The 26,708-nt window shown below is 60.9% G+C and overlaps 1 protein-coding gene across 2 annotated transcripts; it reads left to right on the forward strand.

Moving 5' to 3' along the window:
• Window positions 1-11,501: 11,501 nt before the first annotated feature.
• On the forward strand, window positions 11,502-25,926 carry RAPGEF3 (Rap guanine nucleotide exchange factor 3). 2 transcript variants are annotated; one of them, XM_040539373.1, is made up of 27 exons: window positions 11,502-11,838; window positions 17,584-17,637; window positions 17,943-18,049; window positions 18,186-18,307; window positions 18,445-18,619; window positions 18,868-18,952; window positions 19,126-19,186; window positions 19,393-19,469; window positions 19,603-19,749; window positions 19,993-20,102; window positions 20,289-20,377; window positions 20,885-20,963; window positions 21,227-21,377; window positions 21,466-21,542; window positions 21,691-21,730; window positions 21,835-21,916; window positions 22,013-22,159; window positions 22,245-22,342; window positions 23,015-23,140; window positions 23,232-23,413; window positions 23,494-23,584; window positions 23,931-23,981; window positions 24,238-24,325; window positions 24,451-24,515; window positions 24,757-24,811; window positions 24,908-24,979; window positions 25,536-25,926. In XM_040539373.1, the coding sequence occupies exons 1-27, from the start codon at window positions 11,533-11,535 to the stop codon at window positions 25,652-25,654; spliced, it is 2,856 nt and encodes a 951-aa protein (XP_040395307.1). In that variant the 5' UTR covers window positions 11,502-11,532; the 3' UTR covers window positions 25,655-25,926. The 2 variants fall into 2 exon arrangements, with proteins under 2 accessions (XP_040395307.1, XP_040395308.1); XM_040539374.1 differs by lacking the exons at window positions 24,908-24,979; window positions 25,536-25,926 and having other exon boundaries at window positions 24,701-24,811.
• The last annotated feature ends 782 nt before the right edge of the window (window positions 25,927-26,708 follow it).

Here is a 26,708-nt window from a genome sequence, read left to right on the forward strand (position 1 = left end):
GGACATGGGGGCATGGAGGGACACTGAGGACATGGGGGGGGTGGGGACATGGGGGACATGGGGACACGAAGGGGTACAGGGGACATAGGGGCCTGGGGATGTGAGGGCATGGGGGGGTGAGGGCAAGGGGGGGGGGGCGTGAGAGGAGCAGGGGCCTAGAGGGACATGAGGGACATGGGGACAAGGGGTGACACAGAGGCACGGGGCCACGTGGGAGGGACACAAAAAAAAAAAAAAAAAAAAAAAAACAATGGTTTAAAAAATATATTTTTTTTTCCACCTTTTTCAGCTCGATTTCTGACTGCGGCTCGCTGGCCGCCGCTCCGGGGCGGCAGGGCCGGGTGCTCAGCCCGGCGCCCTGGAGCCTGTTGCGTGCTGCGTTCCAGCTCGTGATGCTTTTTCCTTAAATTTCCGTAAATTTAAGGCGATGTTTCCGGCTTGGCGCGGCCGCACGCGGAGGAGTCCCTGCTCTAGATGGCAGCAGCCTCCTTCCCTTTCGGGCCGAGGCACCCAAGCACCAATTCCCCTTCCCTCCCTCGCCCCGCAGCGGGGTCTGGAAGCCCACCACGGACGGGGCTGCCCCTCAGAGCCACCGAGACCCTCTCCGAGTTCAACCACCACCAGGAGCCCGGCTCCATTTTCTCCCTAACCCCAAAAAGAGGGTGGGAGGTGACCCCAAAGCTTCTCGCCCCTATAGGATGGACAAGACCCGTTCCCCCAGCTTGTCCCCGTGGGAAGTGCTCCGGGCTGTGACCCTCTTGGTGGCCGCCCCTAAATCCCCTCTGTTTCATCCACCAGTGTCCCACGTGGGTGGCCCCAAACTGGACACGGTGCCGCGATGTGGTCTGATGAGCGCTGAGCAGAGAAGAAGACGAATTTCGTCCCTCCTGGGGCAGGACCTCGAGCGCATCGTCCGCTCCCCAAGTTGGGTGTCACCTCCGGAGCCGATCACTTTGTCCCCGTTGCCTCCTCGTGCTCACGGTGTGACACGGGACGGGTCCCCGTGGTGCTCCAGGTGCCACCACCCTCCACCACCACGGGGCCACCAGCTCGGCCCGTTGCAGGGTGGGTATTTCACCTTGCGAGGTGAAATAGTTTTAACGAATCACAGGACCATGAGGGTTGGAAAAGCCCTCCAAAATCACCGGGTCCAACCATCCCCCTACCACCATCACCCACTGAACCATGTCCCCAAGCACCACGTCCAACCTCTCCTTGAACACCCCCGGGGATGGTGACGCCACCACCACCACCCCGGGCAACCCGTCCCAACGCCTGACCGCTCTTTCTGAGAGTAAATTTCTCCTGATATCCACCCTACGAGATCCCATCCAGCGGGGAAAATTAATTATAAATGTTTGGAGGCTATCACAAGAGGCACAGCCCTCGCAGGGACGGATCGGAGATGTGGCCCTGCCGCCTGCGCACGGCCACGTGGCAAAAGCAAACAAGGAAGGTTTAAGCCATGGGATTACATAAATGCACGTTCTCGAGGCTGTTCGGCACCGAAACGTGCCCTGAGGCTGCGCAGCGGTGCGGTGCCGCCAGGGAGCAAGGGGAGGATGTGAAGGAGCCTTGTTTTCGGATGGTGCCCACCGTGGAAAGGCCGGTGCTCATCGGGAAGGTCGATGCTCATCGCGAGACGTGGCTGAGGCTTCGGCTCGGTTCAAAATAAGAAAGAAAAAAAAAAAAAAAAAAAACATTTACGCAGCATGACCGAGCCGCGAAGCCTTACCAAATTCCTGGCTGAAGAATGGGAAAATCGGAGCGCTGAGCTCGCTGGGCGAGCGGAGAAATGGGGAGCACCCCTCGTCCCGCGCGCCCCTCGCGCCGGAGACGCCGAGCGCACGTCGGCCACGCGCCGGTGGAAGCGCTGCAGGATGGTCCTGGTGTGTGCTTGGGTTCGGCAGCGAAAATCTCAGCCTCACGCACCCCAGGGCCGAGCACAGCCCTCGGAGGACATTAATAAAACGTCGTGTGCCCTTGGGACTGATGGCTGCAGAGACCTGCTCGACCTTGGGGGTGGATGTGCTGTTAGTGTTTTTTTTTTTTTTTAGCAGTTAAACCCTGCAAGGAGCCCTGAAACCTGCAAAAAAATAAAAATAAAAAACCAACACCTTTTCTGGCACCTTCTTCTGCAGGAATTCAGGTGCTGCATGCACATACCTGAAAGTGCAATACGCGGCGTCAGCAAATGCCAGGCGGCCGTTCTGTGTCAAAACAGGTAAAATCAGTTCCGCTGTGGTCCTCTCTGCCCAGACTGGCTGTTCGCACACGTCCAGCCTGCAAATTACCTGGCAGAAATTCAGAGAGGGCTTCCATGGTGTCACCCCGGCTGCGCTGAGTCCGGCTGAGCAGTGGGTACCGAAGGCGGAAAGATTTTGCAGGCTCCTTTTTTACAGGTGGAAAACCTTCACGACCGATGGGAACCGGGGAAGTTTGTTCATTGTAGATGACCAAGGTTCAGTGGGATTGTTTAGGGAGGATCAGGCCACAGCAGAAAGTCACCCAGGAAGTATTTGGGGACACAAAAAATGGACAAAGGGCTGGTTCTGGGGAGCAGGTCCATCACTGTGACCAACCTCGGAGGTGGCCAATGTGTCTTTTAAAAGGCTGCAGGAGGGATGTGGGAATCACAAGTGGGTGGATCTGCCTGTGGGCTGGGAGATGGGTTTGGGAGAGCTTGGGTTGTTTCAAAAAAACAACAGGACAACGACTCAGGTAAATACCCTGCAAGGTGCTTTGAAAAGGGTGCATACGAATAAAGTGGCCTCAGGGATGTAGTGGACATCGATTCCTAATGAAATCCATTTTGCTCACTTGCTGGAGAGGAGAAAAGACCCCCCCCTGCATTAGCAGCCCCCCAGCAGATGAGCACCAGGAGCAGCATCGCCGACAGCCCCCGAGCGCAGGAAAGCTCCGAGGGACGGGCAGAGGAGTGGGCTGGGGGCTGCGCAGAGATTTCGTGAGCTCCTGGAAGGGAGACAACTCTCAGCAGGGTGGCAGAAAATACACTTTCACGCAGGACGATGGTGGAGCAGATCCAAAACGAAGACGAGGAAGCTTTGCATGACCTGTAGGAAGACGGGGGCGAGATCAGGTATTTGTCTGGCTGCCTCCAGCCTCCAGCACGATTTAGATTCAGATTTAGAGGATGGGTCTGGCAAGGACCTCGGCTCAAAGGTCCCAGGTAGGGATGTAGGAGCAGAATCAGTGCTCAGCAGTAGCTTTATACCAGGTAGGCATAGGAAGGAGGGAGCAGCGTGTGCATCCCTTCGCTAGGAGCAGGACGGGAGGCGATGCCGCCTGCGATACGCGTCCCAGAGGGGCTGACATCACTGCTGCCGCGCAGACGTGCGTGTCTGGGCCAGCAGCATGAAGGGGAACGGGCACTTCGGGGCATGAGTCACCTCGTCCTGAGGTAAAGATCTCAGCCAGCTCAGGGGAATTGCACCCAAGAAGCGATTGCACCCCAAATCCCTGCCAGAACCGTAGAGGCAGGGCTGGCAGCTGGCACAGGCGTGCGCCTTGGTGCTGAAGGAATCTGGTTTGGGTCGGCTTTTTGATCCTTTTGGGATTACAGAGCAGAAACGTGCTGATCCTCAGGTGGAAAGGCAGTGCCGCTACCACCCCCAGAGCAACAAACCCCGAGTCTGCAGGGGGCATGGAGAAGCTGAGTGTGCATGGAGGTGCCTGGGCCGATCAGTCTGTGGATCCTCCTTCCTTGCCCTGATGTATCGAGACCCATGCAATCCCTGGACAAGTGCCATGCCACGTCCATCTCCATCGGGATGCTGCACTGGAGGAGATGGGGCTTCCAGCCAAGGTTTCCATCCAGCATCACTCTTATCCACGATTCTGTCCGTTCTCGGACAAGAGAACAACATGGCTTGCAGGTGGACGTGGCTTTTCCATGCCTTTTGGGGTTACAGCCGAGAAAATGGTGGGGTCAACCGGGCTGAGAAGAAACAGGGAGGAAAAGACCACTTCCAACTCGGTCAGTGAGGTGAGTTTGGAGCGTCCTCAGCCAAGCAGAGGAGCAAGCAGCCCCCAAAGCGCTGGAAGCAACGGCAACCTCAAGCTGGCCCTGGGATTAAGCCAATTAGAAGCTGCTAGAATTTGCATAGCCTAATTAAAGATTCACTGAGCAGACACAACGAGACCGAGTCTGAGCAGCCAGCCCGGTGCTCAGCGTTTTCCCGTGGGCTGCCCTGGGTCATGTTTCGGGGCATGATTCACATCCCACACTTAGGAAATCTCCGCTCTCACGGGACGGGATGGGAGCTGTGTCCTCCAGGGCTGTCACACAGACGATAGATAGGGGGTTTAATACCCAATTTATGGCAGAGCTGTTCATTTTGGGTGATCTGGGGTTAAAAAAAAAAAAAAAAAAATCCCAGGCAGCCTCCTGTGATGCCAACACGTGTTCCTGCTTAACAGCTTACATTTGGCCTGGGTGCACTTCTTAACCCAACGATGCTTTGTCACCTTTTGCCCCAAAACGGGTTTCCCCAATCCTTAGTAAACCCCACAAAAGGGGGCAGCCCTGGACGGGATCTCATTTGCCCACCTGCTTCTGGGCGCTGCTTCTTGCAGAGATTTGGACCTTGGACCTTTTCTCCAGCACCTGGTGGCCAGGTTGCGGCGGGCAGAGGACTTCCCCCGTTAATTGCCCCTGCCTGGCAAGGCTGAAGTCACTGCAACAGCTGGGAAACAGCAGCGATACAAGCCGAGGGATCACCTTCCTCCTCCTCCCTCTGCCCCGTGTGCCAGAGTGGGGAGAAAGCTGGATGGGGGCTAAATCTGGGAGCAAAAGACAGAAAATCCGTCGAGATGCGGGCGGCCCCGTTTGTTTGCAGAGAGCTGGTATTTTATCCTGCTCATCTCTTGAGGATTTGTCCTTGAGGCTTTTTTTTTTTTTAATCCTTTACAGAAGCATTTCAGATATGTGAATAACAAGGAAAGGTGATTTAGATCCCATGAATATTGAAGACTCCAAGGCGAAAACACGGAAGAAGGAAAAGGTAAGGAAATGAGGAGGTCCCGGCCCTTCCTGGTGAGAGGGAGGGGTTACCAAGGCTTCCTTAAAACAGCCCTGTTGGGAAAAACCATTGTTTTCCCCGCTCCTCTCCTAAACCCCTCCTTAAAGCCCGGGGCGGTCCGTGGGTCACTCGCTGGTGCTGGGTCCCAGGGCCTTGGTCCTTGAGCACCTCCCTGCCCCAGCATCCCGGCGATTCGGGGTCTCTGTGCCCCGGAGTCCCCGTGCTATGGGGACTCCTCTGTGGTGCTAAAGGATGCTGCAAGGCAAACCCCAAAGCCCTTTGCACCAAAACATCCCCGCGGCTGCAGCCCTCGTGTGAGCTGCTTTCCAAAATTTCATTTAATCTCTCTTTTCCCACGTGAAATCTTCTGGTTCTCGACCATCCGTAACACTGCTTGCTGAGGATTTAGGGGTCTTTTGCCTGAAAAGGGAGGCAAAAGCCGTCGTTTGCTGATGGGTGATAATAATAAGCCCTTGCTGGATTCAGATCCAAGTGTTTACATGTCTTCAGAGACGCAAATCTGGGCATCATGTTTCAGGAAGAATTGGGAGAAGCAAACTGGATATGGAAATGCCATGAGAGCAAGACGTATCATGCTCCCCAAGCAGTAATTAAAAGAGAATCAAGTGCAAGTGCCTGGGAGACGGAGATCTTCCTTCCCAAAGAAGCAGCATCCATCCCTTTGCCATGCCAGGGGAATGAGGCTCCTGCTACAACCCAAAATGACCCCAAAATGGCTAAAAAGGCTCTGGCTAAACGGCTACGGGCAAAGGACTACGCTCAAAGGGCACCTATAGGATACCTAAAGGACAGCTGCTTTCTTTCCAACCAAAAAAAGCACATGAGAGCTTGTGTTAGTGCATGAGTAGTGGTTAATTCTGTGCCAATTAGGAGGTAAAATGCAGAAACGGAACTGCTTATTAAATTACAAATCATGCAGACTAAATCCGAAGATTATTTAACGCCAAGTGTTTCAGTGAGACACTTGCAAAACTGCGTTAGAATAATAATATCACTGTGGAAGTGGTATTAGTCAAAGTAATGAAAATATAAATTAGGAAAGGCTTAGACAATAAAAAGGAAATATATATAGGTTAAGGAAAAGAAATACATAAAGTATCTACATTAAAGAATAAAACAACATGCTTGGAGCAGAGTAATTTAGAGCCATTTTCCCCACAATCATATTTTCAACACCAATTTGTTATCTCATCCCAGTAAGCCAAAGAGATGATAAATATTAAAGATTTCTTTTGTAACCATCTGCCAGCCAGCATCCTCATTACTAATAAAAAGAGTTGAGCCTCTTCTTGTTTTGCTTCTTCTGTGCAAACACACGAGGCCCTACCACCGATTTTCATGAAACTGTTCCAAAATAGAGAACGTGGCGAAATGCAAGCATTTATCGAGCACTGCCTCTACGTAACAGGCAGAGGAGGGGAAAAAGCTTCCAGCATCCTGCTGCCCTGCGCATCCCTGCGTCCTCCAGAAATCTGCGCTCGTGTTTTTGGGATGGGACGGATCCTGAGCCCTCTGTAGCACGCGAGTGGAGCAGAGGAGAGGTTTGCCTGCTCCACGCACACGTGCAAGACACCTTCAGCTCCCAGTCTCTGAGAAAAGCAGCCAGCAGCTGTGCCCCAGGTTCATTAGCACATCGCAATTAAATGATCCTGGGCGTAGCATTGCCATCATTTAATAACCAGATCTGGGTCTAGAGCTTGTCCTGGACGGGTACAGAATTACCTCCTGCTCTGCAGCCAGCACGAAGCTGTGCTCTGCTCGTCCCATCATTGCCTTCTCCTTCTTCACACTGCGCACCACGGGGACCAGGCTCTGCAAACCGAACCAAAACCTGTCTTTTTCCACCCAAAAGAAACAAAAACCCCATCCTCATGCCTTATACCCACCCAGGCTGCACCATGCCCTTGCTCTTGCGTGTTGCCCGTGCGCCATGGTCGCCTTGCTCCGGGGGACACCCGAGCCACCCGCCGCCGGTGCTGCTCCTGCTACAGGCAGGATGCGGCCCCCGGGACCTGCCAGCCAGCCTGGGCACCACGTCCTCTGTGGGAAAGGCCAGCCCCAGAGCTATAAAGAGAATTAGCCTGCCATGTCGCCAAGCTTTATTCGGCGCTGACACGGTACGTTTACTGCTTTTCCCACAGAAAGCCAGGGCCAGCCCGCCGCCTTCCTGGAATGCTGTTTTATCCCCAGCTTGATTTACGAAAGAGCCCGAGAGGAGCCTGGAGATGGAGGGGCTTGAAATGGGCCTCACAGATCCTGCAGGAGCAGGGGAAAGGCTGGGAAAACACCCCAAAAATGGCCTGGCAAGGCTCGGGGGGGGGCCACGTGGAGGTCACAGCACCGCCAGTTTCTCCCCCATCCTCCCAGTCCTCCACACCACCCCAGGAGAGGCTATTTCTGCTGCCCCCTCAGCTATTTAAAGCCTGAAGCTCAGGGCACCAGCCCTGCCAGAGCAGCCGGCAATTATTGATTTGTGCTAACGAACAACGAGGAAACAACAGGCGACGGTGAGCCCTCGGCGCCTGCACCGCACGGGGCTGCCCACGGGGCCGAGATGCCCACGCTGGGGGCAGCAAATGGCAGAAGGATGGGGGCGACAAAGCCACAATGCGTCATTTGTGCACTGAACCACCCATAAAGATGAGATTTTTATCTTTTTTTTTTTTTTTTTTTTTTTTTTTTTAACCAAAGCACGTGAGATTTCAGCCATTACTCAAGTCCTGAAACACACAGAGCAAAACCTCCGGGACTTTGCCTGCGGACGCGGATTGCTGCCGCTGAAGGTCTGAGCTCCGAGGAGACCTGAGGGGTAAAACAGACACTTGCACAAACACCAGCACCACCAGTTTCAACTGGGAACGATCTGGGAGGCGGCTCGGCAGCCAAAAACCTTCCCTCTGCAAAGCCACCCAGCTCCACAGGTCCCCGAAAGCCTACCACGCTCCGCACGAAAGGCACATTTGCACGGGGCCAGGCCTGCCTACTCCGGGAGATTAATTATTATTCAAGCGCAGATAAAATGAGCAAGTTAAACACAGCGATAAAGGGTTAGATAAAGCAGAGCTGTTTGCATTTTATGGCAAGGCAGGAGCTCGCTGCTAGGAGCTAACCAGACTTGGGCAGCTGGTGCAGCCTTTGGGAACGTGTCCCCGTGGCCGCAGCGGTGACCCCACGTGCTGGCGGCCGCACGGTTGCAATATTCCTGCATTCCTGTGCTCGGCTTGCACCAGGAAAAGCGAAGGCTGGATGTACGTGGGGCTGCTGAGGGCAAAGTGCTGGGTTTCTGTGCTGGCCACTGGAGCAGTGGCATGCCCCAGAGCCCTGCCATATCCCCGTGCTGCGCGTCACCGGGACCTGTGAGGACGCAGCAGGGACAACATTGCCGCCCGACGGTCTCATGCTCATCCTCAAGCAGCTCTTACTGGTCCAGTAAAAGTGGGATGCTGGGCTGGAGGGTGTCCAGAGCTGTCCTGAAGCAACGTCCAGCCTCATCCCTGGGGATGCTGAGCCACCAGGAGAGCAAACAGAGCCGCGCCGCTCTGCGCCTTCCCTGCGCGCGCCACTGGAGCAGCCACGACCTCGGAGAGGTTTCCAGACCCCGCCACTGCTGGGAGCCGTTCCCAGGAATGCGGGGTGGGAGGAAGGGAGGAGAAGGGCAGGGAAAGCGTTTCGGGGATGCTGGCAGAGCACCCGTCATGGCTGGGGCGGGGAGGTGGGAACATCAGTGGGAGCATCCGCGAGATGCGGGAAGAGGGGGAGGACCCGCGGTTTTTGGGGGGGCCTCGCAGAGCCTTCCTCGCTCCTCTTCCTCCTTCCCCACCCCTGCTTAATTCTCCCTCATCTGCACGGGGCCATGTGGTGCAGGGACCTCTGGAGCACCTCAGCAGGGACTCAGGGGCCTGGCAAAGGTGAGCGGATCCTCAGCGTGCAAAGCTCGAGGCAGCCAAGGGCGCTTTCCATCAGGCCGGGGAACTTTCCAAAGGTTCCTCCCTGCCGCGGCCGAGCCAGCATCCTCCCTGCGCGCCGCGGTGGGGCCGGCTCCTGGCCTGCTGCCCTGCGGGAACAGCCCTGCTCCTTTAGCAGGAGCGTTCCCACCTCAGCACCAGCTCCTCGAGAGCAGGAGCAGCCCCTCAGTCTCTCCTATCTTCCTGTGCTTGGGCTTTACTGGTCTTTGGAAAGCAACGGAGGAAAAGGGAGGTGTGCTCAAACACTGAGCTGCATTTGCCAGTGCCAAATTGTCCTTCCTCCAGCCCTTTTAGGAGGTTGTCACCAGGTTGGTGTCCTTTATAACAAGCTGGGGCTGCGAAGCTCCAGGCTGGGAGGCTGGGCTTGTTTAGGGCCATGTTTTTGTGCGTTGCCTCCTGGAGCAGATGGGTGTCCAAAAATTGTCAGCTTCGGAGCCCTCCATGCTGCACAGGCAGGAACATGTGGATGGGGAGGTGTGGGCATGGACAGGAGAGATGCACATGGGGTGGGGAGAAGGGCACAAAGATGGGGAGAAGGGCACAAAGGTGGGGAGACGGGCACAAAACAGGGGAGATGGGCACATGTACGGATGGAGCAAGAGGTCTCCATGCACCAGGATCTACCGCTGGGCCAGCCCTGTGCCAGCACCACACTGTTGTGGTCTGTGGCCCTCAGGCCAGGGTAGGGAATGGTTCTGGCACCGGTGGTTCCCTGGGAAAGGTGGGCATGGATAGTGCAGAAAACACCAGGGAGAAGCCCACGGTGAGGGGGGTGAGTAGGAGCTGCACTCCCTGGGCACGGTCTGTGTGCACGCTGCCATGCTGGGCTTCGAGGCAGAGGTGCAGAAAGCGTGTCTTTGGCAGCAGAAGCAGCAAACAAGGACTTTTACACCCATTTCTATCGCATCCCAAGTCCCCAGGTCCTGCCACCTCCACCCAACCCACCCACGTCTGCTCTGTCCGTGAGGCCTCAGCTGGGAAATTCATCCGGGCCGGGGGAACAGCTCCACTGCCACTGAGCATCTGAAATGCTGATAGCTTTTCCAGGCTGCTCCCAGCCCCATCCAGCTCCGGGGTGGCTCCGTCCCTCCTCGTCCAGCTGGGTCCCACTCGGACCAGTGGCCACAGCAGCAAAAAATGCCCCGGGAGTCCTGCAGTGAGGCTGCTGGTGGAGATTTGCAACGTGTGCTGTTATGCAGTAGCCCCGCTGCTTTTGCTTGGAGCTCCCGGACCAAATAATTACAGGAGGCAGCAGGCACAGGGTATGCGGTGACAGATCCCAGCACGAGGCTCGCTGATGCCATGACTGTGCGTGGGTTTCGGGTACAGGCCCCTCTTGCAGCAGAAACCTCCGGGTCCCCTGCCCTGCAGGAAAATGCCTTCTCTGCCCCCAAATGCTTACGGGGCCCCGGAGGTGAAGAGGGCGGTGGGAGGAAGGATTGCAGTCCCCGTCCTACACGGCTGCTCCTGCTCGGGGGGGGTTGCCCAAGGCCGATTCCACCTCCCCAGGCCCACATGGGGTGACCCGGAGAAGTGACAGCCCTGGGGAGCCCGGCGGGACCCCTAAATCCCCGGGGTAGCTGATGAAGACGGCAAGCAGGAGCGTGCCAAGGGCGCGCCTCCAACGTGCTCGTGTTCAGCTGGTGTTTCTCATTGCTTTGCTGGCCGGGGTGTGGGGCTATTTAAATATAGATTTTTTAAAAAAATATATATTTAAATATTAAAGCAGGGTTCATTTCAAAAGTGAAAGTTCACGTTGGCAGAAAAACCTTTCTTTTTAGCCAAAAGCCCCAGCCCCAGCACTCCCAGGACCCCTTGGCCGTGCTCCAGGTCTGCTCCTGAGTCCTCAGCTTCGGGTGCTGGGGGGGCCACCTCCCAGCAAAAGCCGCTCCTGCACCTCTGTCCCTGGGGGTGCCCGGGGGGGGCCGAGCAGGGCAGAGCACCCCAGGAAGGACAGGGGGCTCCTGGGGGCCACTGTGGTCCCCAGGGATGGGGTGTGCCAGGTTGGGTGGGGGGCCGGGAGGTGGGAGGGTTGAGGGGTCCCCGAAAAGGTTGCCAGGGGAAGGGAGGAGTGGGGTGGATTGGGGGGATCCCCAAAAACGATGCCAGGGGGAGGGGGATGATTTGGGGGGGGATACCCAAAAAGGACGCCGGGGGAAGGAGGGGGGAGGAGTGGGGTGTTTTTTTTGGGAGGGTCCCCAAAAAGGATGCCAGGGAGAGGAAGGGGGGATGAGCAGGGTGGTTTGGGGGAGTCCCCAAGAAGGATGCCGGGGGAAGCAGGAGCAGAGTGATTGGGGAGGGGGGGGGATCCCCAAAAAACGATGCCAGGGAAGGGAGGAGGGAGGAGCGGGATGGATTGGGCGGGACGGGGCGGGACGGGGCGCTGGGGCCGGCCCCCCCCTCCCCGGGCTCCGCTCCCTCTCCCGGCCCCGCTCCGGGGCGGGGCGCGCCCGGCACCGGCACCGGCACCGGCACCGGCACCGGCCCCGCCGCGCCGCCGCCGCATGAAGGTGCGCGGGGCCGGGACCGGCACCGGCACCGGGACCGGCACCGGAGGCGCAAGCGGGGAGGCGGCGCGGCGGGGGGCGGCGGCGCTGGGGCCCCGGTGCCGGTTGGACGCAGGGAGAAGCGGGCTGGAGCAGGGCCCCGGAGCTGCCCCGCCGCCCCCGCCGCCAGCCGGTGGGCCCGGGGGGGACGGCAAGCGGCTGTCGGTGCTGCTGAGGAAGATGCACTTGTTCCGGAGCTCCAGCTACGAGATCCGGCTGGAGGGAGAGGGGGGCAGCCTGCCCCGCATCCAGGGCATCCGCTGGGTGAGTGGGGACACGGGGACACGGGGACAGACATGGGGACGTGGGGACAGCAGGGGCATGGGGACAGACATGGGGGCACGGGGATAGCAGGGGCATGGGCAGGGACATGGGGACGTGGGGACAGACATGGGGATAGCAGAGGTATGGGGACTGCAGGGACCTGGGGACAGACATGGGGACATGGGGATAGCAGGGACCTGGGGACAGACAGGTGGACATGAGGATAGCAGGGATGTGGGGACAGCAGGAACAAGGGGACAGGGGGGACATGGAGACAGACGTGGGGATAGTAGGAACATGGGGACAGCGGGGGCATGAGGACAGACGTGGGGACATGAGGATAGTGAGGACATGGGGACAGCAGGGACATGGATACAGATATGGGGACAGCAGGGACCTGGGGACAGCAGGGACAACAGTCACCGACCCCACCTGCAGGAGCCCCCACCCGCCTGTCCCCCCGCTGCACCCCTCAGCATCCTCCCCTGCGCCCGCAGGGCTGGGGGCTACGAGGTGGAGCCGAGCAGGACCCCCAGCCTTACCACAGCCCCCAGCCCCGCTTTGTAGGGCAGCTCCGGCCTCCCCGAGCCTACCCAGGTGGGCTGGCAGCGGGCCGTGAGCTGCGCCCCGCTCCGGTTTGCTGCCTGCGGGGCCAGGCGTGCGGTGAGCGCCCTTGGGCAACCGCCAGCCCCGGCCCCTTCTCCGGGGTGCAGCTGCCAGCGGGGCACGAAACGAGCCCGGGGCCGTCGTGCTCCAGCGAGCGGCGCCCGGGCAGCGCACCCCGATCTGCAGCCAGCGAGCAGGAAACACCTTCCCCGCGTCCACGGCACGCAGGGTTCAAAACGTTCCCTCCCCGGTGGCGGCTCAGCCCCGTTTCTCCAGGCGGAACCGGTCGCTTGGCAGCGGGACGGTGCCCAGCGCCACGGCCTCCGGCCCCAGCCCGCTGCCGGCCCCCTTTGCCAGCCCTTGGGGTCCCCGCTGCCGGCCCCCCGCTGTCCCCTGGGTGCTGGAGGTGGCCGCAGGCGCCCGGTGTCCCAGCCGAGCCCCGTGGCCGCCCACCTTCCCCTTCCCACGCTGCCTGACCCGGCACAAACATTCTTAAGGAATAAGGAAAAATTGCTTTGCGTGCTTTTGTGCAGTCTGCAAGCTCTTTCACAAGCAAAATTCTCTTATCTTTTATTTCCACCCCCCTCTTCGTTCTAATATTTTCCTCCCCAGAACTTGTAGGGACTCACTTTGGGGTATTTTTATTTAAGAGTGGCACAAAGCAGAGGGCTCGGGACAGCAGCAGGTCGCAGCGCCGCGGTTTTCAAGTGCTGGGCTAGCAAAAATCTGGCAAAATCTGACAGCGCGGTGGCACGTGCAGCGTGGCAGGAGTGTCCCCCCTGCGTGGCTCCCCCCTGATGGGGGGATCCTTTTGGGGAGGGGGACAGAAGGGGGGTTTTCCCCAGTTCTTGCAGGTCTGAGGGTGCTCGGGTGCGGAGAGGCGGATGGCTGGGAGCCGTCTGGCTGTGCCTAGGTGACACAGTGTCCCTTGTCCCCGTGGCCGCAAGCTCCTGGAAGCTCCTCGTCGTGTGTGGCTCTGTCCCGTCCCTCCTGGGGACCCGTTTGCCTGTCCGTGCGGCCACCAGATCTCTTCCAGCCCTGCTCTCTGCCACGAGGCTCCAGCGTCCCCAAACAGCTGCACCCATCCCACAGCACAAGCGCCATCGTCACCGCGTCCCTGGAGAGGGGCGGAAGGGACAGAGCAGGTCCCCTTGGAGACCCCTCCCCGGCGAGGGTCCCGGGGGGAAGCGAGCCCCTGGCTGGCTGCCGTGCCTTTGGAGCCTGCGGATGGGCGAGGACTTTCTCCGGAGCCGTAAAGCCTGAAATAGCTCCTGTTGTTTTTCCTCGGGATCCCAAACAAAGCGGCGCGCGAGCGCGGAACGGTCGCTGCCGGCCTTGGCCGCTCGCCCACGGCTGCCGGATTTCTGGAGACCGGCAGGATCTCAGCGCCCCCGTGTCCCGTAAGCAGGAAGATGGAAACAGGCAACTCCTTAGGAAGCGCTTTGGAGACGGCGGCCGCGATGCTGCGACGACCTGGGGGCGGGGGGGGACGGGGACATCCTGTGGGGCCAGCCCTGGGAACCACCCAGCTCCCGCGCGTGGGGAGCAGGCGTGCTTGGGAAGGCGTTTGGGGAGATTTTGCCCACATTTTTCAGAGCTGGTTTTGCAACGACAAAATGTCAGCAGGGAGAAACCTCCCCGAGCAGCTGTCCTTGGGCAGGGGAGGTTTTTCTCGGTCTCCTTCGCCGTCCTTGCTTCGAGGAGGACCGTGGCACGTCCTGGCTCTCCGCCCCAAGGACAGACCCGCTTCACGGGGTGACGGCGAAGCCCGTTCCGTGCGGGGCCGGTGCGGGTGACATCGCCCTGCGGGTCCCGAGGGAGGCAGCTCCACACTCCTCAGCCCGGGCTCCTGTTTGCAAACATTTGCTCTCCGATTGCCGGAGCGTTTCCTGCTCCGCGGGGCGTCACGGGACTCGGGAAAGTTTGCAGAGTGAGTAAGCGGTGGCGCCCCAGCTTTGGTGACAGTGGCCAGGTTGGGAGCGTCTCCGGGGACCTGCCACTTGTTTTCCATCCGTTCCCCCCCCCCGAATTGCTCCTGAGCCTCTTGCAAACTGCTGCCTGTGGGCTCGAGCTCCGGAGGAAGAGGAGGAAGAAGAGGAGGAGGAAGAAGCCCTGGCGGTTTGGGAAGGGATGGAGGGGATGGAGCAGCCTGAGCCAGGCAGAGCACCCGGCCGTGCACCTGTCGGTGGGCGCCCACCTCCATCACCTGCCTGCACCCAGAGGTGCCGGGACGGTTTGGTTTCCCCTCAGCTCCCTGCTAGGTGTTTTTTTTTCCCCTCGAATTCCCTTGCAGAGGAGGATTCTGCAGCTCAACACCCTTGAATTCCTTCACTGGGACTTCCACCGGGGCCGTCCCTCTTGCTGGGGTTGCCCAAACCACCGCCACCAGCCTGGAGCCAGCAGATCCGAGGAGGATCTGGCCCAGAAGACGCCAAATTGCCAAAATTACATTTTGAGCACCCGCCCCTCCACCACCAGCCCTGAATGCTTCAGGACCCTTCTCAAAGCAACCAGAAACAACCAGGGGGGTGCCCACAAAGCCTCCCCCCGGGGGTGAGCACCCGAGGAGGATGCTCCTTGCTGTGTCTCGGGGTTAATGCTCCGAGGGCAGCGGCTGCCTCCGCGGAGAACAGGTCTGACGGGTGCTCTGGGCTTGGATGCGCTGGGGACGGATTCGGCACATGTCTCGGAGATGAAAGGTCGTTTGTTCAGGGCCGTGGCCGTGCGGGAGCCCTCGCGCTGCTCGGGTGAAACATCCCCCGAGGTTTAACCAGAGCTGTTGGAGCAGCGCGGTTTTCGGAGCAGACGAGGGTGGTGCGAGCAGCTGGGTGTGTTTTCTTCTCAGCCCCTCCAGCCACCAGTGATGCTGAGCAGCCCCGTTGGGTGCCCAGAGTGGATTTTTTTTTTTGGCAGCGCCGCGCTTTTTTGATGCCTGGCAGGGTCTGTGGCTTGGATCGCAGCACGCACCCTGCTAGCGGAGGCAGCTTCCAGCAATTCCCAATGGTGCAGTGATGGATTGCTCCAGGAAGGAGTCCCCGAGCCCAAAAGAGCAATGCTATTTCGGGACTGGCCTTGGTGAACGGCGGAGACATTAGAGAAGCTGGTTTAGAAAATAGCACTGGGTCAGCTCATCGCGTGTCGATTCGGTGCCCATTAAACAAAGCAAGAACTCAGTGGGTGACCGCGGTTTCCGTCCCTAGAAGATGCGTTTTCACGAAGCAAGGGTTTGGAGAAGGAGGGAGAGGCTCAGCACCGAGGTACGAGAGCTGCAAAGAGCAGGGAGGAGCTCCCAGGGATGACTTTGGGGCTCAGCTTCACGAGCACCAGGGAGAGGAATTATCTTCTGCCCCCTCCCAGCGACTCGCAACTCGGGCTTCCTGAGCTAGAAGCGGTGCCTTTGCACGCGGCAGATATTTTTGGTCTCCCTTTAACCCACCCAGCCCCCTTCTGCAGCAAATTCAGCGTCCCCGGTGCCCTGCGGCAGGGAGTGCCCCCGCTTTGTGTCCCCCTGCCCACCCCGCTTCATTCCCGTCTGCTCCTTCGACTTGCAAGAGACCCTCATCAGATTCAGAGGTCCTCCAGGAAGAGGCTTTTCGGAGCATTTCACTACCTTCCTCTGTCTTTATTTCATTTCTCTTTGAGGTTAAGGGAGCACTGAAAGGACAAGTGAAAAGGGTGTGCTGTGAACTGGTGCCGTGGCACACCGAGGTTTCCTATTTTCTTCTCTTCCTGCCAACACCCATCCCACTATTTGCATTTTTTACAGCTACGGAGGCCTGGGCTCCTGCTGCGCTCAAGGAGTAATCATTGGCTCGGAGCCTCTGACCATGAACAAGGGGAATTTGGGCTTGTTTCCTTCCAATACCCCATACTGACCTATGTCTGGGTTGAATTTCACCCGCTGCTCTGCTTCCCCGCTGGGAACGCAAAAACTCATCCGCAGGAGGCTCCATCCCCTTGTCCACCTGAACATTATGGCTGAATGCAACCACACCGTGTCGGCACGAGCCTGGTGCTTGGGAGCTTCCAGGATCCCCCCTAAAATCCTTTGGGGAAAAAAAAAAAAACTTCATCTTTGCCACCTGCAGCCCTTGGGAAGCCGAGGTTGCACCTTGCTCTTAGCAAAGCCTCTGTCTGGTTGCTGGGCTCCTGCAGTTGTGGGACCACCACATCCTGGTGCTGTTTCTGTTTAGTTTCCATGATTTATTGCATGAGCTTTTCTGGCTGTGCTTTGATCCGAGACCAGTCCCCGATGTGTTACCTGCAAAAAGGGGTTTGGGCGTGCTCGAGCACGTGGACAAAACTCATCCTCATTATCGCTCTCTGCCGTCCTCGTCCTGCTGTGGGACGGGCTGACAGCGGGTATGCTCCTCCAGCTCTTTCCTCTGGAATTTGTGATCTTTTTCCCCCTCCTCATTTGGACCCAGCTTCAAAGCTGGAGGAAAAACTTGGGGCCTTCCCTCTCCCTGCCCTGGGGCCGCTCCGGCTTCCCATGGGTCTTTCTGATGTCCTCCACAAGTGGTGTTTGCTCCGTGGCTCCAATAAGGCTCCTTTGATCCTTGTTTGCGAGGGTTTTACTTTTAACTTCCTTCTTTTATCTCCCAGCTCGCTTGTTTGAAGGCGCTTTCCGTCCTGGAGTTAAACATCACTGCCGTGGGGGGGGTTCACAGGGTCAGGTCCCTGGTGTGCGAGGCAGCGAGGGGTGTGGGATGCTCTGAGCCCCCTCCAGGCTCTGTCCCCACCAGGACATCCCAGCTCGCTGCTCCTCGAGGCAGGTTTTGGTGGTGCCCAAGGGGTTTTGCATGGCAGGAGCCCGGCACGCGAGCTGGACGCGTGGCGGTGGCATCGGCACGGCCGGCAGCGTGCGAGGGAAAATTGGGCATAAAAGGAAAGTGGCTGAAAGTGAGGGAAACGCAGGGGAAAATGAGCAGGGGGTGTTTGGGGGCTGCGGGCATTGGAGGGGTCTGTTCTCAGCAAGATGGCACAAAGGAGACTTTGCTGTGGTTTTAGGATCAAGCGCTCGGGGATGCGTGTGTCCTCTCCTGGCGCAGAGCACATGAGGCTGAACGGTACCCAGGGGGTGCAGGAAGCATGGCAGAGCTCCCCTGGCCACCAACCCCTTTGTTTTTGGTTTTCCAGACCCCACTTTTGGACACTGAATCCTCGCTGGAGTATGGACACAGCCTTACCCAGGTGGGCGGACAGGGGATGCCCCCAAGGACACAAGTTTGGTGCTTGGTAAAGGGCTGGGGGGGGGGACAGAAACGTCTCCAAGGCTGCGGTGGGTAGGGGGCCGCGGTGGGATGGGCAATCCCTTGCGCTCGGCTGTTCCTGGGGCTGGGGATGGAAGTCCTGGGGGGCTGGGACGGGGTCTAGGCATGGCACCCTGGCGCCATATTGGGGAAGTTCAGCAGGAAGCTTGCTGGCATGGAGGTGTCCGTCACTGCCCGTGCCCTTCTGGCCGCCCCACAAACCATCTAACCTCGTTTCCCCCCCAGGCATCCCCGGAGAAGATCTGGCGAGCCGGGAAGCTCCTCTTCACCCACCTCACCAGCACCTGCCCCGGCCTCATCCGGGACCACAAGCATCACCTGCGGCACCACAGGTGGGACAGCGAGCATCCGCACCGCGCGTGGGGCCACCGCGGGCTGCGAAGGACCCTCCGAGGAGGGCTTGGCCACGCTCCTGGGCTCTGCAACCCCATTTTGGGGGCATTTCTCACGCTTCTCCCCGTCTTGCAGGCAGTGCTGCTCGGGGAAGGAGCTGGTGGACTGGCTGCTGAACGCGGGGCTGGGCGTCCAGATGCGGAGCCAGGCCGTCGGCGTGGGCCAAGTGCTGGTGGACGGAGGGGTCCTGACGCACGGTGAGCACCACCAGGGGCCCTCTGGGGCTTTGGGTGCTGGGTGCACCGAGTCGCCCTGCTCCTGCAGCATGCTGCGGTCTCCCTTGGGTGCTTGGGTGCCACGCACGCCTAAGCTGATGTGCTTTGCCCCTCCGCAGTCAAGCAGGAGTGGCATTTCCAGGACAAGGACACCCAGTTTTATCGCTTTGCTGAGCTGGAGCTGAGCCCCGAGCCCGGCGCAGGGCTGCGGGATGTGGAGGAGCTGCTGGAGGCCGTGGCTTTCCTGGCCCAGCTGGGTCCCGATGCGCTGCTCACCATGGCCCTGCGGAAGCCGTGAGTGCCCGGGGGCTCCCAGGGGGCCAGGGGGTTCGTTTGGACCCTGCTCCATGCAGCTCTGGAGATGCCAAAGGCTGCTGCGGATGGGGTGCGCCGAGCATCTCTTCCCCAGCTGCCAGGTCGAGGACTCGAGGGGATGCCACCGGCTTGTGCCCGGAGCAAGGTGGCAGCCCAGGGGGTGGCAGGGAGGGGTGCAGGGCCCTGGGGTCCTCACGGCAGCCGCTTACCCACCCTTCTTCTGCCAGGCCGGCCCAGCGCACGGAGGACGAGCTGGAGCTGATATTTGAGGAGCTGCTCCACATTAAAGCTGTGGCTCATCTCTCCAACTCAGTGAGTGCCCCCCCCCCCCAATCTTCATCCATCCCCTCCCAAATCCTCCTGCATCCTCCTCCTCCTCTCCTGGCCCTCTCCAGCCGTCCCTGGGGCCCCCTGCCACCCTGTCACCCCATCCCGAGCGTGTCCCCTCCTTGCTTGGCCCTAAGGGTGGGCGCCTCTTGCTGCAGGTGAAGCGGGAGCTGGCGGCTGTGCTGATGTTCGAGTCACACCAGCGAGCCGGCACCGTGCGTGAGTACCGCGGGCTGGGGACAGGATGTCCCCGAGGACAGGGTCCCCAGGCGGGGTGGACGTTGCCATCAGTGTGGATGCTCCAGCTGGATTTTCTTGGACCGGGGATGGTGGGGACCGAAACGCTCGCTGGGGCTGGGTGGGATGGGGCTGATGAGGGATGCTCGGGCTCTCCCAAGAGAAAACCCATCGGTTTTTCCCCACAGTGTTCAGCCAAGGAGATAAAGGCACCTCGTGGTACATCGTCTGGAAGGGCTCGGTGAATGTGGTCACCCACGGCAAGGTAGGTGTGTCCCTGTGCGGCCACCTTGTCTCCGATGCTGCTGGGTGCTGAGGCGTGGGGCTCTCCAGACACCCTGCATCGCCCACCTGGAGCAGGGGACCGGGGCTGTCACCCCATCCCTGTCCCCCCGCAGGGCTTGGTGGCCACCCTGCACGAGGGGGACGATTTTGGGCAGCTGGCGCTGGTGAACGACGCGCCCCGCGCGGCCAGCATCATCCTGCGGGAGGACAACTGCCACTTCTTGCGGGTGGACAAGCAGGACTTCAACCACATCCTCAAGGTGGGCAGGGGGCCGGGGGGGGTCCCATGCTGGGCACAGCAGCAGCACCCCATGCTGGGCACCCTCCCGGGGCTGTGGGATGTGCAGAGCCATGGGGTTTGTAGGGTAGGGCAGTTCTCCGTGTGCCGATGTGATTTTTGGGGTGCAACCAGCTGGCTGGGCACCGCTTGCTCCCCGAAACCCGGTGCCTGCCCACGCTGGGCTCAGAGGCAATGCTTTACCCCGGCCATCTTCCCCCTCTAGGACGTGGAGGCCAACACCATGCGCCTGAAGGAGCACGGGAAGGTGGTGCTGGTCCTGCAGAAGAACCTGCAGGGCGGCAGCAGCCAGCCGGCCGCGGCGCGGAGCAGCAGGTGACAGCCTCCGGTCCCCATCCCTCCTTCCCGGTGCTGCCACCCTATGTCTCCTGTCCCTCGGCCACCTTGCTGGTCATGGCTGGGCTCCACAGCCCCATCCTGGCTTCCCTCGGAGGAGCGGGATGGGGATGGCACGCCGTGCTCGCTGTCCCTTCCCTGATGCACCCCGTCCTCTGCCCCCAGGTACCTGGTGATGGCCGGGACGCCGGAGAAGATCCTCGAGCATCTGCTGGAGTTCATGAGGCTCGACGCCACGCTCTACGACCCCGTGGGTAGGTGGGGGCTCGCTCCCACCCTGCAGTCCTGGCAGGGGGACCCCTGCTCCCCGTGCCGTCACCACCACAGGAGTTGAACCGAAAACAGCCACTTTTCTCACCATTAAATCCCTCACTGGGGCTGGGAGAGAGAAGCAGCTCCAGAGCATCTCCTCCCTCCTCTCCCACGGCCCTGCGCCTCCCTCTGCCTTCGGAGAGCAGCAGAAGAGGGTGAGCCAGGAGCCAGGAGATGTCCCCAGTGGGCAAAAAATCAGAGCTGCTGAGCTGGCGCCATCTGAGGCCGCTTGGAGTCAAATCTCCTCCAAGTGCAGACTTTTCTCCTTCTTTTCAAAAAGAAAAGAATTTGGTCAACCCTTTCCTCGGCATTTAGAAGCAAAAAGTGACCAGCAAGGAGCACGGTTGCTGTGGGGGGAGATCCCAGGCTAACCCCAAAGGGGCCACGGGTGTCGCCAACCCACTGGGGGTGTCACGAAGCACGATGGGGGCCATCCTGCTCTCTTCCAGACACCCTCCTGGGGGATTTCCTGCTGACCTACACCGTCTTCATGCCGACCTCGCAGCTCTGCAGAGCCCTGCTGCACCAATATCCTTCTGCGGCTGGAGGGGGGGGCCACGGCGTGCGCCCCCTTGCTGGGGACCAGCGGGCTCAGTTTGGTCCCTGCCACCCCAGTGGGACATCAGGGGTTGGCTGTGGGAACCCCAAATCCCCCCGGCACATCCCCATTCCCGTCCTGTCCTCATGGGTGAGGGGTCCCCTCGCTGCCCTGCCCGCTCCCCTGCCCCGCGTCACTCCCCCCCCGCCCCCCCTGCACGTCACCCCATACTGGTGCCCTTAACTGGTCCCAGTTTCCGCGCGGAGCCGCTGGAGGGCTCGGAGCAGGAGAAGGCCACCTACTCCCTGCACAAACGCCGCAAGATCCTGCGCCTGGTGAGCCAGTGGGTGCTGCTCTACGGGCGTCTGCTGCAGGGCGACCGCAGCACCACGGCTCTGCTGCAGGTACCGGGAGCAGGGGGCGTCCTCAGGAGGGGTCCGGCCACCACCGTGCCACTCTGACCCCCCCCCACCTCCCCCTTGCCTCCCCCAGAACCTCGCCGACCTGGCGAGCCGGGACCCCCGCCTGGGAGGGATGGTGCAGGAGCAGGAACGCCGGCGGCCCCGAGTGTGAGTTCATCCCCCGGGGGGGGATGTGGAGAGCAGCAGTGCCAGGCTGGACCCCCCGGTGCCACCGCCGGTGCCCTTGTCCCCATGGGGGTCCCCAGGGGGTTGCATTTCACCTGCTCCTGGGGGTTTAACACCACTCTCCATGCAGGTTGGAGAACGGAGACGGCAACGTTTCTCCCCAGCCCAAGGTAGGGGGGGTGGCAGGTCGGGGGGAACTGGGGAGCTGGGACCCCCAGGAGAGGGGTGGCTTTGGGGATGGCATCGTCCCCGCTCTCTCCCACCTTGGGCACAGGCTCGGAGCTCTGTGAGCTGGCTGGCGAGCCAGGAAGAGGCGGCTTTGAGCAGCAGCTGTGCCTTACGAGCCCAGGACAAAGGTAGGGGATCTCACGGGGGGCCGGTGGGGGCTGTCCCCCTTGGATGTGGCCGTCCCCTCTCCTCCAGCCACCGTGCTGAAGCCTTAACGCCCCCAGTGCCCTACGAGATCTACAGACCGGACCACTCGTGCCTCATCACGGTGCTGCCCATCAACGCCTCGGTGCGGGATGTCCTGCGGTCCCTCACACCCTGGCTCGGCCGGGACCGGGAACACCTCCTGGTGAAGGTGAATTCGGCCGGAGGTGAGCATCTGTCCCCCGAGGCACCCTGGGGTCCCTCAGCGGAGATCTGCAGGCACCCCAGCACCCGTCGCCCTGTCTCCTGCAGATAAAGTGGGGCTGCAGCTGGACGCCGTGGGGGTGTTCACCTCGCTGGGGCTCAACGAGCGGCTCTTTGCCGTAAGCGTGGAGGAGCTGGGCGGCTTGGTGAGCGTGGGAGCCGTGCTGGTGGGGTCAGCACAGGGCTGGGAGCTGCTGGATGGAGACACCAGTCAGCAGCTGCTCACGGCGTGGTTAGGATGCTCTGGCTAGTAGGAAGAAGGTTGGGCATCACTTTGCCCCGTGGAGCAAGTCTGCTCCCACTCATTCCTGGTCCTTCTGTGGGTCCTGGAGGTGATGGGGGGTCCACGAGCCAAGACAGAGGTAATGGAGGTTGAGTGAGCTGAGCAAGAGGCAACGGAGAGGGATCCATGAGCCATGCTGAGCTATATAGGGTCATTTATGAGCCATGCTGACCTATATAGTGTCATCCATGAGCTATGCTGAGCTATATAGGGTTATCCATGAGCCGTGCTGAGCTATATAGGGTCATCCACAAGCCATGCTGGAGGTGGTGGAGAGGGTTCGATGAGCTGAGCGAAGGGTAATGGGGGACCCAAGGCAGCAGAGGAAGAGGAGCAGTGAGTCAGGCTGGAGATGATGAAGGGGGTGAATGAGGCAAGCCAGAGGTGCTACAGGGGGTTTTCATTGACCTAGAGGTGATGGAGGAGGCTAGGTGAGCCCAGCCACAGGCAAGAGCCCGGCTCCGACCCCAGCTGCCTCCCTAGCGGCTCAGGGTCGGAAGTGTCCCCCTGCCCCTCACCCTTCCCCTGTGTGCAGACCCCCCATCCCGAGCAGCTGGGCCCCCACGTCGGCTCCTCCGAGACCTTGGACCTCATCAGCTCCAAGGACCTGGCCAGCCACCTGACAGACTACGACTGGAACCTCTTCAAGAGCATCCACCAGGTACGGGGCAAGCGCCCGGACCGGGAGGGGAGACACAGCACGTCCCCCGAGACCCCCCCGGCCACCCTCAGGCACCCCGCTGGCCCCGCAGGTGGAGATGATCCACTACATCGTGGGGCCGCAGAAGTTTCACGAGGTGACCACGGCCAACCTGGAGCGCGTCATGCGGCGCTTCAACGAGCTGCAGTACTGGGTGGCCACGGAGCTGTGCCTCTGCCCCGAGGTGGGCAGGAGAGCCCAGCTCCTCCGCAAGTTCATCAAGCTGGCTGCACAGTGAGTGCCCTGCCACCCGTGTCCCCGTCCCCATCGGGACCAGCTGGTGACCCCACAGCTGAGCCTGTCCCTGCCCGCAGCCTCAAGGAGCAGAAGAACCTGAATTCCTTCTTCGCGGTGATGTTTGGTGTCAGCAACACGGCCGTGAGCCGCCTCGCCAAGACCTGGGAGGTAACAGATCCCGCAGGACAGATCCGGGTCCCCTGGGCTAGAGAAGGGACGAGGGTGGCCGGGCTGCTGTGCTCCAAGCTGGCCCTGTTCCCAAAAGGTCTGGGAGGCAGGGAGCAGGATTTCCACCGTGTAGGGGGGCAGCATCCGACCGCGCATCCGTGGTTAGATCCCAAATCCCGCACACCGCGGTGGAAACGGGCTCCAAGCTCCCAAGCACCCGGAGCAAGCTTGGAGCCTGGAGAGGGGCATTGGGATGGGGGGCTTGGAGGTGCCTGAAAATTTAAAAGGGGGTTCAGGTGTAGTGGGGGGCTGCATGGGGCCATCCTGACCCCGCCTCTCCGCGCAGAGGCTGCCCCACAAGATCCGAAAGCTGCACGCAGCGCTGGAGCGGATGCTGGTGAGTGCGGACACTTTGTGCAGAGCTGGGGAGGGGGCATGGGGTTGGGACAAGGGGCAGAGGCTGTGCCACCCCCATACCTCTGGGTTTGCCGTGACTCCCTCCTGCCCCAACATCCCGAAATTTACAAGGTCACAGGGGTGGCACGGGGTGGGGGGCATTCCCTTCTCCCAAATTTTGGGCTGTGCCAAGCCAGGGCACCAGAGCCCCCTTCCCTGGAGACCCCCACCCCGCTGAGCTCCCGCTCTGTCCCCAGGACCCATCGTGGAACCACCGGGTCTATCGCCTGGCCGTTGCCAAGCTGAGCCCCCCCATCATCCCCTTCGTCCCCCTCCTCCTCAAAGGTGGGTACCGCCGCTTTGGGGCCGCGGGGAGCCCTTTGCACGCATCCAGCCCTCCCCAGGGACCAGGAAACCAAGCCCGGGGCTCGCTCTGATCCCCAAATCGCCCCCCCCCCCCCCCCCCGCAGACATGACTTTCATCCACGAGGGCAATCGCACGCTGGCTGAGAACCTCATCAACTTTGAGAAGATGGTGAGTGGCGGGGGGGTTGCTCCCCTGCTCCTGCTTGTCCTGCCGTCCCCTGGGGAGGCAGACCCAGAGCATCCACACGGCGTCAACCCCACCCCCTTCCTCCGGGAGCCAGGACCCCCTTGCTGTTGGGCTGGGGGTCGCAGGGCAGCCGCTGCTAAAGCCGCAGGGGGCCTGTGTTTTCCCAGCCGGGGAGCAAAATGGTGCCGGGTGGCAGCAAGTGACCTTTGTGCATTGCCCGCAGCACATGATGGCCAAGACGGTGCGCGTCCTGCAGCGCTGCCGGGGCCAGGCGCACGGTGAGTGCCCCCCGGGGTGGGGGACGAGGAGCAGGAGCCGGGGGGCGAGGTCCCCACGGGGCCGTAGCTCAGCTCCTGCTCTCCCTCCGCACCCAGCTCCGCTCTCCCCGCTGCGGAGCCGCTCCCCGCACCGCCCGGAGGACCCCAAGGCCGTCAGGATGAGCACGTGTACGTTCGGTGCCAGGAGACCCCCGCCCCGTGGGGCTACGTGGGCGCACACCGTCCTTCCGTGGGGGGCACCCTGAGGGCAGCAGCTTGGCTGCAGGGGGAGAAAATTGGGCTGGGGGTGGTGGCGCCTCGGAGCTCCTGCTCCCTGCCATCCCCAGCTGGGCATCGCTTTGCCCCGTGGAGCAAGTTTGCTCCTGCTCCTACAGCTCCTGGGGATGATGGCGGGGATCCATGAGACGGGATAGAGGTGGGGGGGGGGGATTTCGATGTGCTGGGCGAGAGGAAATAGAGGGGGACGCGTGAACCATGCTGGAGGTGGTGGAGGAGGTTCAACGAGCTGAGCTAAAGGTGATGGAGGGGGGTCAGAGAGCTGAGCTGGAGGCGATGGAGGGGATTTTGGCGAGCTGGGCAATAGGGGATGGAGGGGAAGCCATGAACCAAGCGGGAGGTGATGGAGCAGGGCCGCTGAGTCAGGCCACAGGAGGTGCACGAGCTGAGCCAGGGGCGATGGAGGGGGCTGAGGGAGCCCAGCTCTGAGCCCAGCTCTCCGCCGCAGGCTCGGAGCAGTCCCTGAGCGTGCGGAGCCCCGTCTCCACCTGGGCCTACCTGCAGCACCTGAAAGCCATCGACAGCCAGAAGGAGCTGCTGCGGCTCTCCCGAGACCTGGAGTCCTGACGGGCAGGAGGGAGACGGAGCAGGGATGCAGCGGGGATGCAGCAGCACGCATCTGCCGGCCGGGGGCCAGCCCTCGGCTCTGCTCCCCACGGCTCAGGGCGCACGGGGCCACCCTGGAGCTGGCCAAGAGCCTCTGCTCGGCCGTGCCACGGGCCCCGGACCCGGCAGTGCACAGCAGCCGGGAGCCCACGGGGGGCTGCGGGCAGGCGAGGCCACAGACAGGGGGGTGGGGAGCCCCCACGCAGCGAGCAATAGAGGTATTTTTGTATGCACGGCTGCAGTCACCTTTCTTCGCCACGCAGCAGCCCGAGTTCACTCCTTGCAGCAGCTGGGATGGGGGGAAGGAGCCCTGGCTGCCCCACGTCGATGCTGCTCGCCCCGGGGGTGCTGGGCTGAAAGGCGCCCATTGCTCCTCGTGGCTCTGGCTTGTGCTGCCCCAGAGGGGGCCACCCCAATCCTCTGCCCTGCTCATCCCCTGGGAGGTGCTGCGTCCCCAGGCCCAGCTCCTGGGAGCTGCACAGCCCCAGCAGCCGCGCCTGGGCTCACCACAGCCACCTGCGTGCCTCAGTTTCCCCACCCGGACGGGGCACAAGTAGCCACGTGTGGCAGCAGCCTCCTGGCACAAGAGCCAGCGGATGAGCAGACTCAGCACAGGATGACGTGAAAACGTCACAGAAAACAAAACCACTGTCAGCAAGGACAGGTCAATGGGGTCACCAGCCCAGGGTGGAGGGGAGGAAATGACTGAGGGGTGAGGAGGAAGCCAAACCTGGCCCTTATTACACCAAACGCTGCTCACCTGTGCCAGATGATGCATCCCGGCGGGGTTAAGACTGTTGCAAGCCTTCTGTGTGGGCAGGGTGTGTTGCAGGTGGTTGCTGTCTGTTTTGCTGCCTAGAAATCCCCTCCTCTGGCCTGGAGGGGGCACTTGGTGGGGGTGATGCCCTTAATTTGGGGTGGGGGTGATGACCCCTGTGTGGGGAGGTCCTGTCCTGGACCTGCTGGCGGTGAGGGTGCAGGGGTGGGCAGGGGAGGTGCTGCAGCAAGGGGGGGG

This window comes from Cygnus olor, chromosome 29 (genome assembly GCF_009769625.2).
Source record: "Cygnus olor isolate bCygOlo1 chromosome 29, bCygOlo1.pri.v2, whole genome shotgun sequence".
In the NCBI taxonomy this organism is placed as follows: Eukaryota; Metazoa; Chordata; class Aves; order Anseriformes; family Anatidae; genus Cygnus; species Cygnus olor.

Bases quoted from the DNA above. Each gene is read 5' to 3' on its own strand.
- RAPGEF3 (XM_040539373.1), top strand. From the start codon at position 11,533: ATGAAGGTGCGCGGGGCCGGGACCGGCACCGGCACCGGGACCGGCACC. The intron at 18,620-18,867 runs GTGAGTGCCCGG...TTCTTCTGCCAG, and splicing joins ACCATGGCCCTGCGGAAGCC to GCCGGCCCAGCGCACGGAGG. The intron at 20,964-21,226 runs ATATCCTTCTGC...AACTGGTCCCAG, and splicing joins TGCAGAGCCCTGCTGCACCA to TTTCCGCGCGGAGCCGCTGG.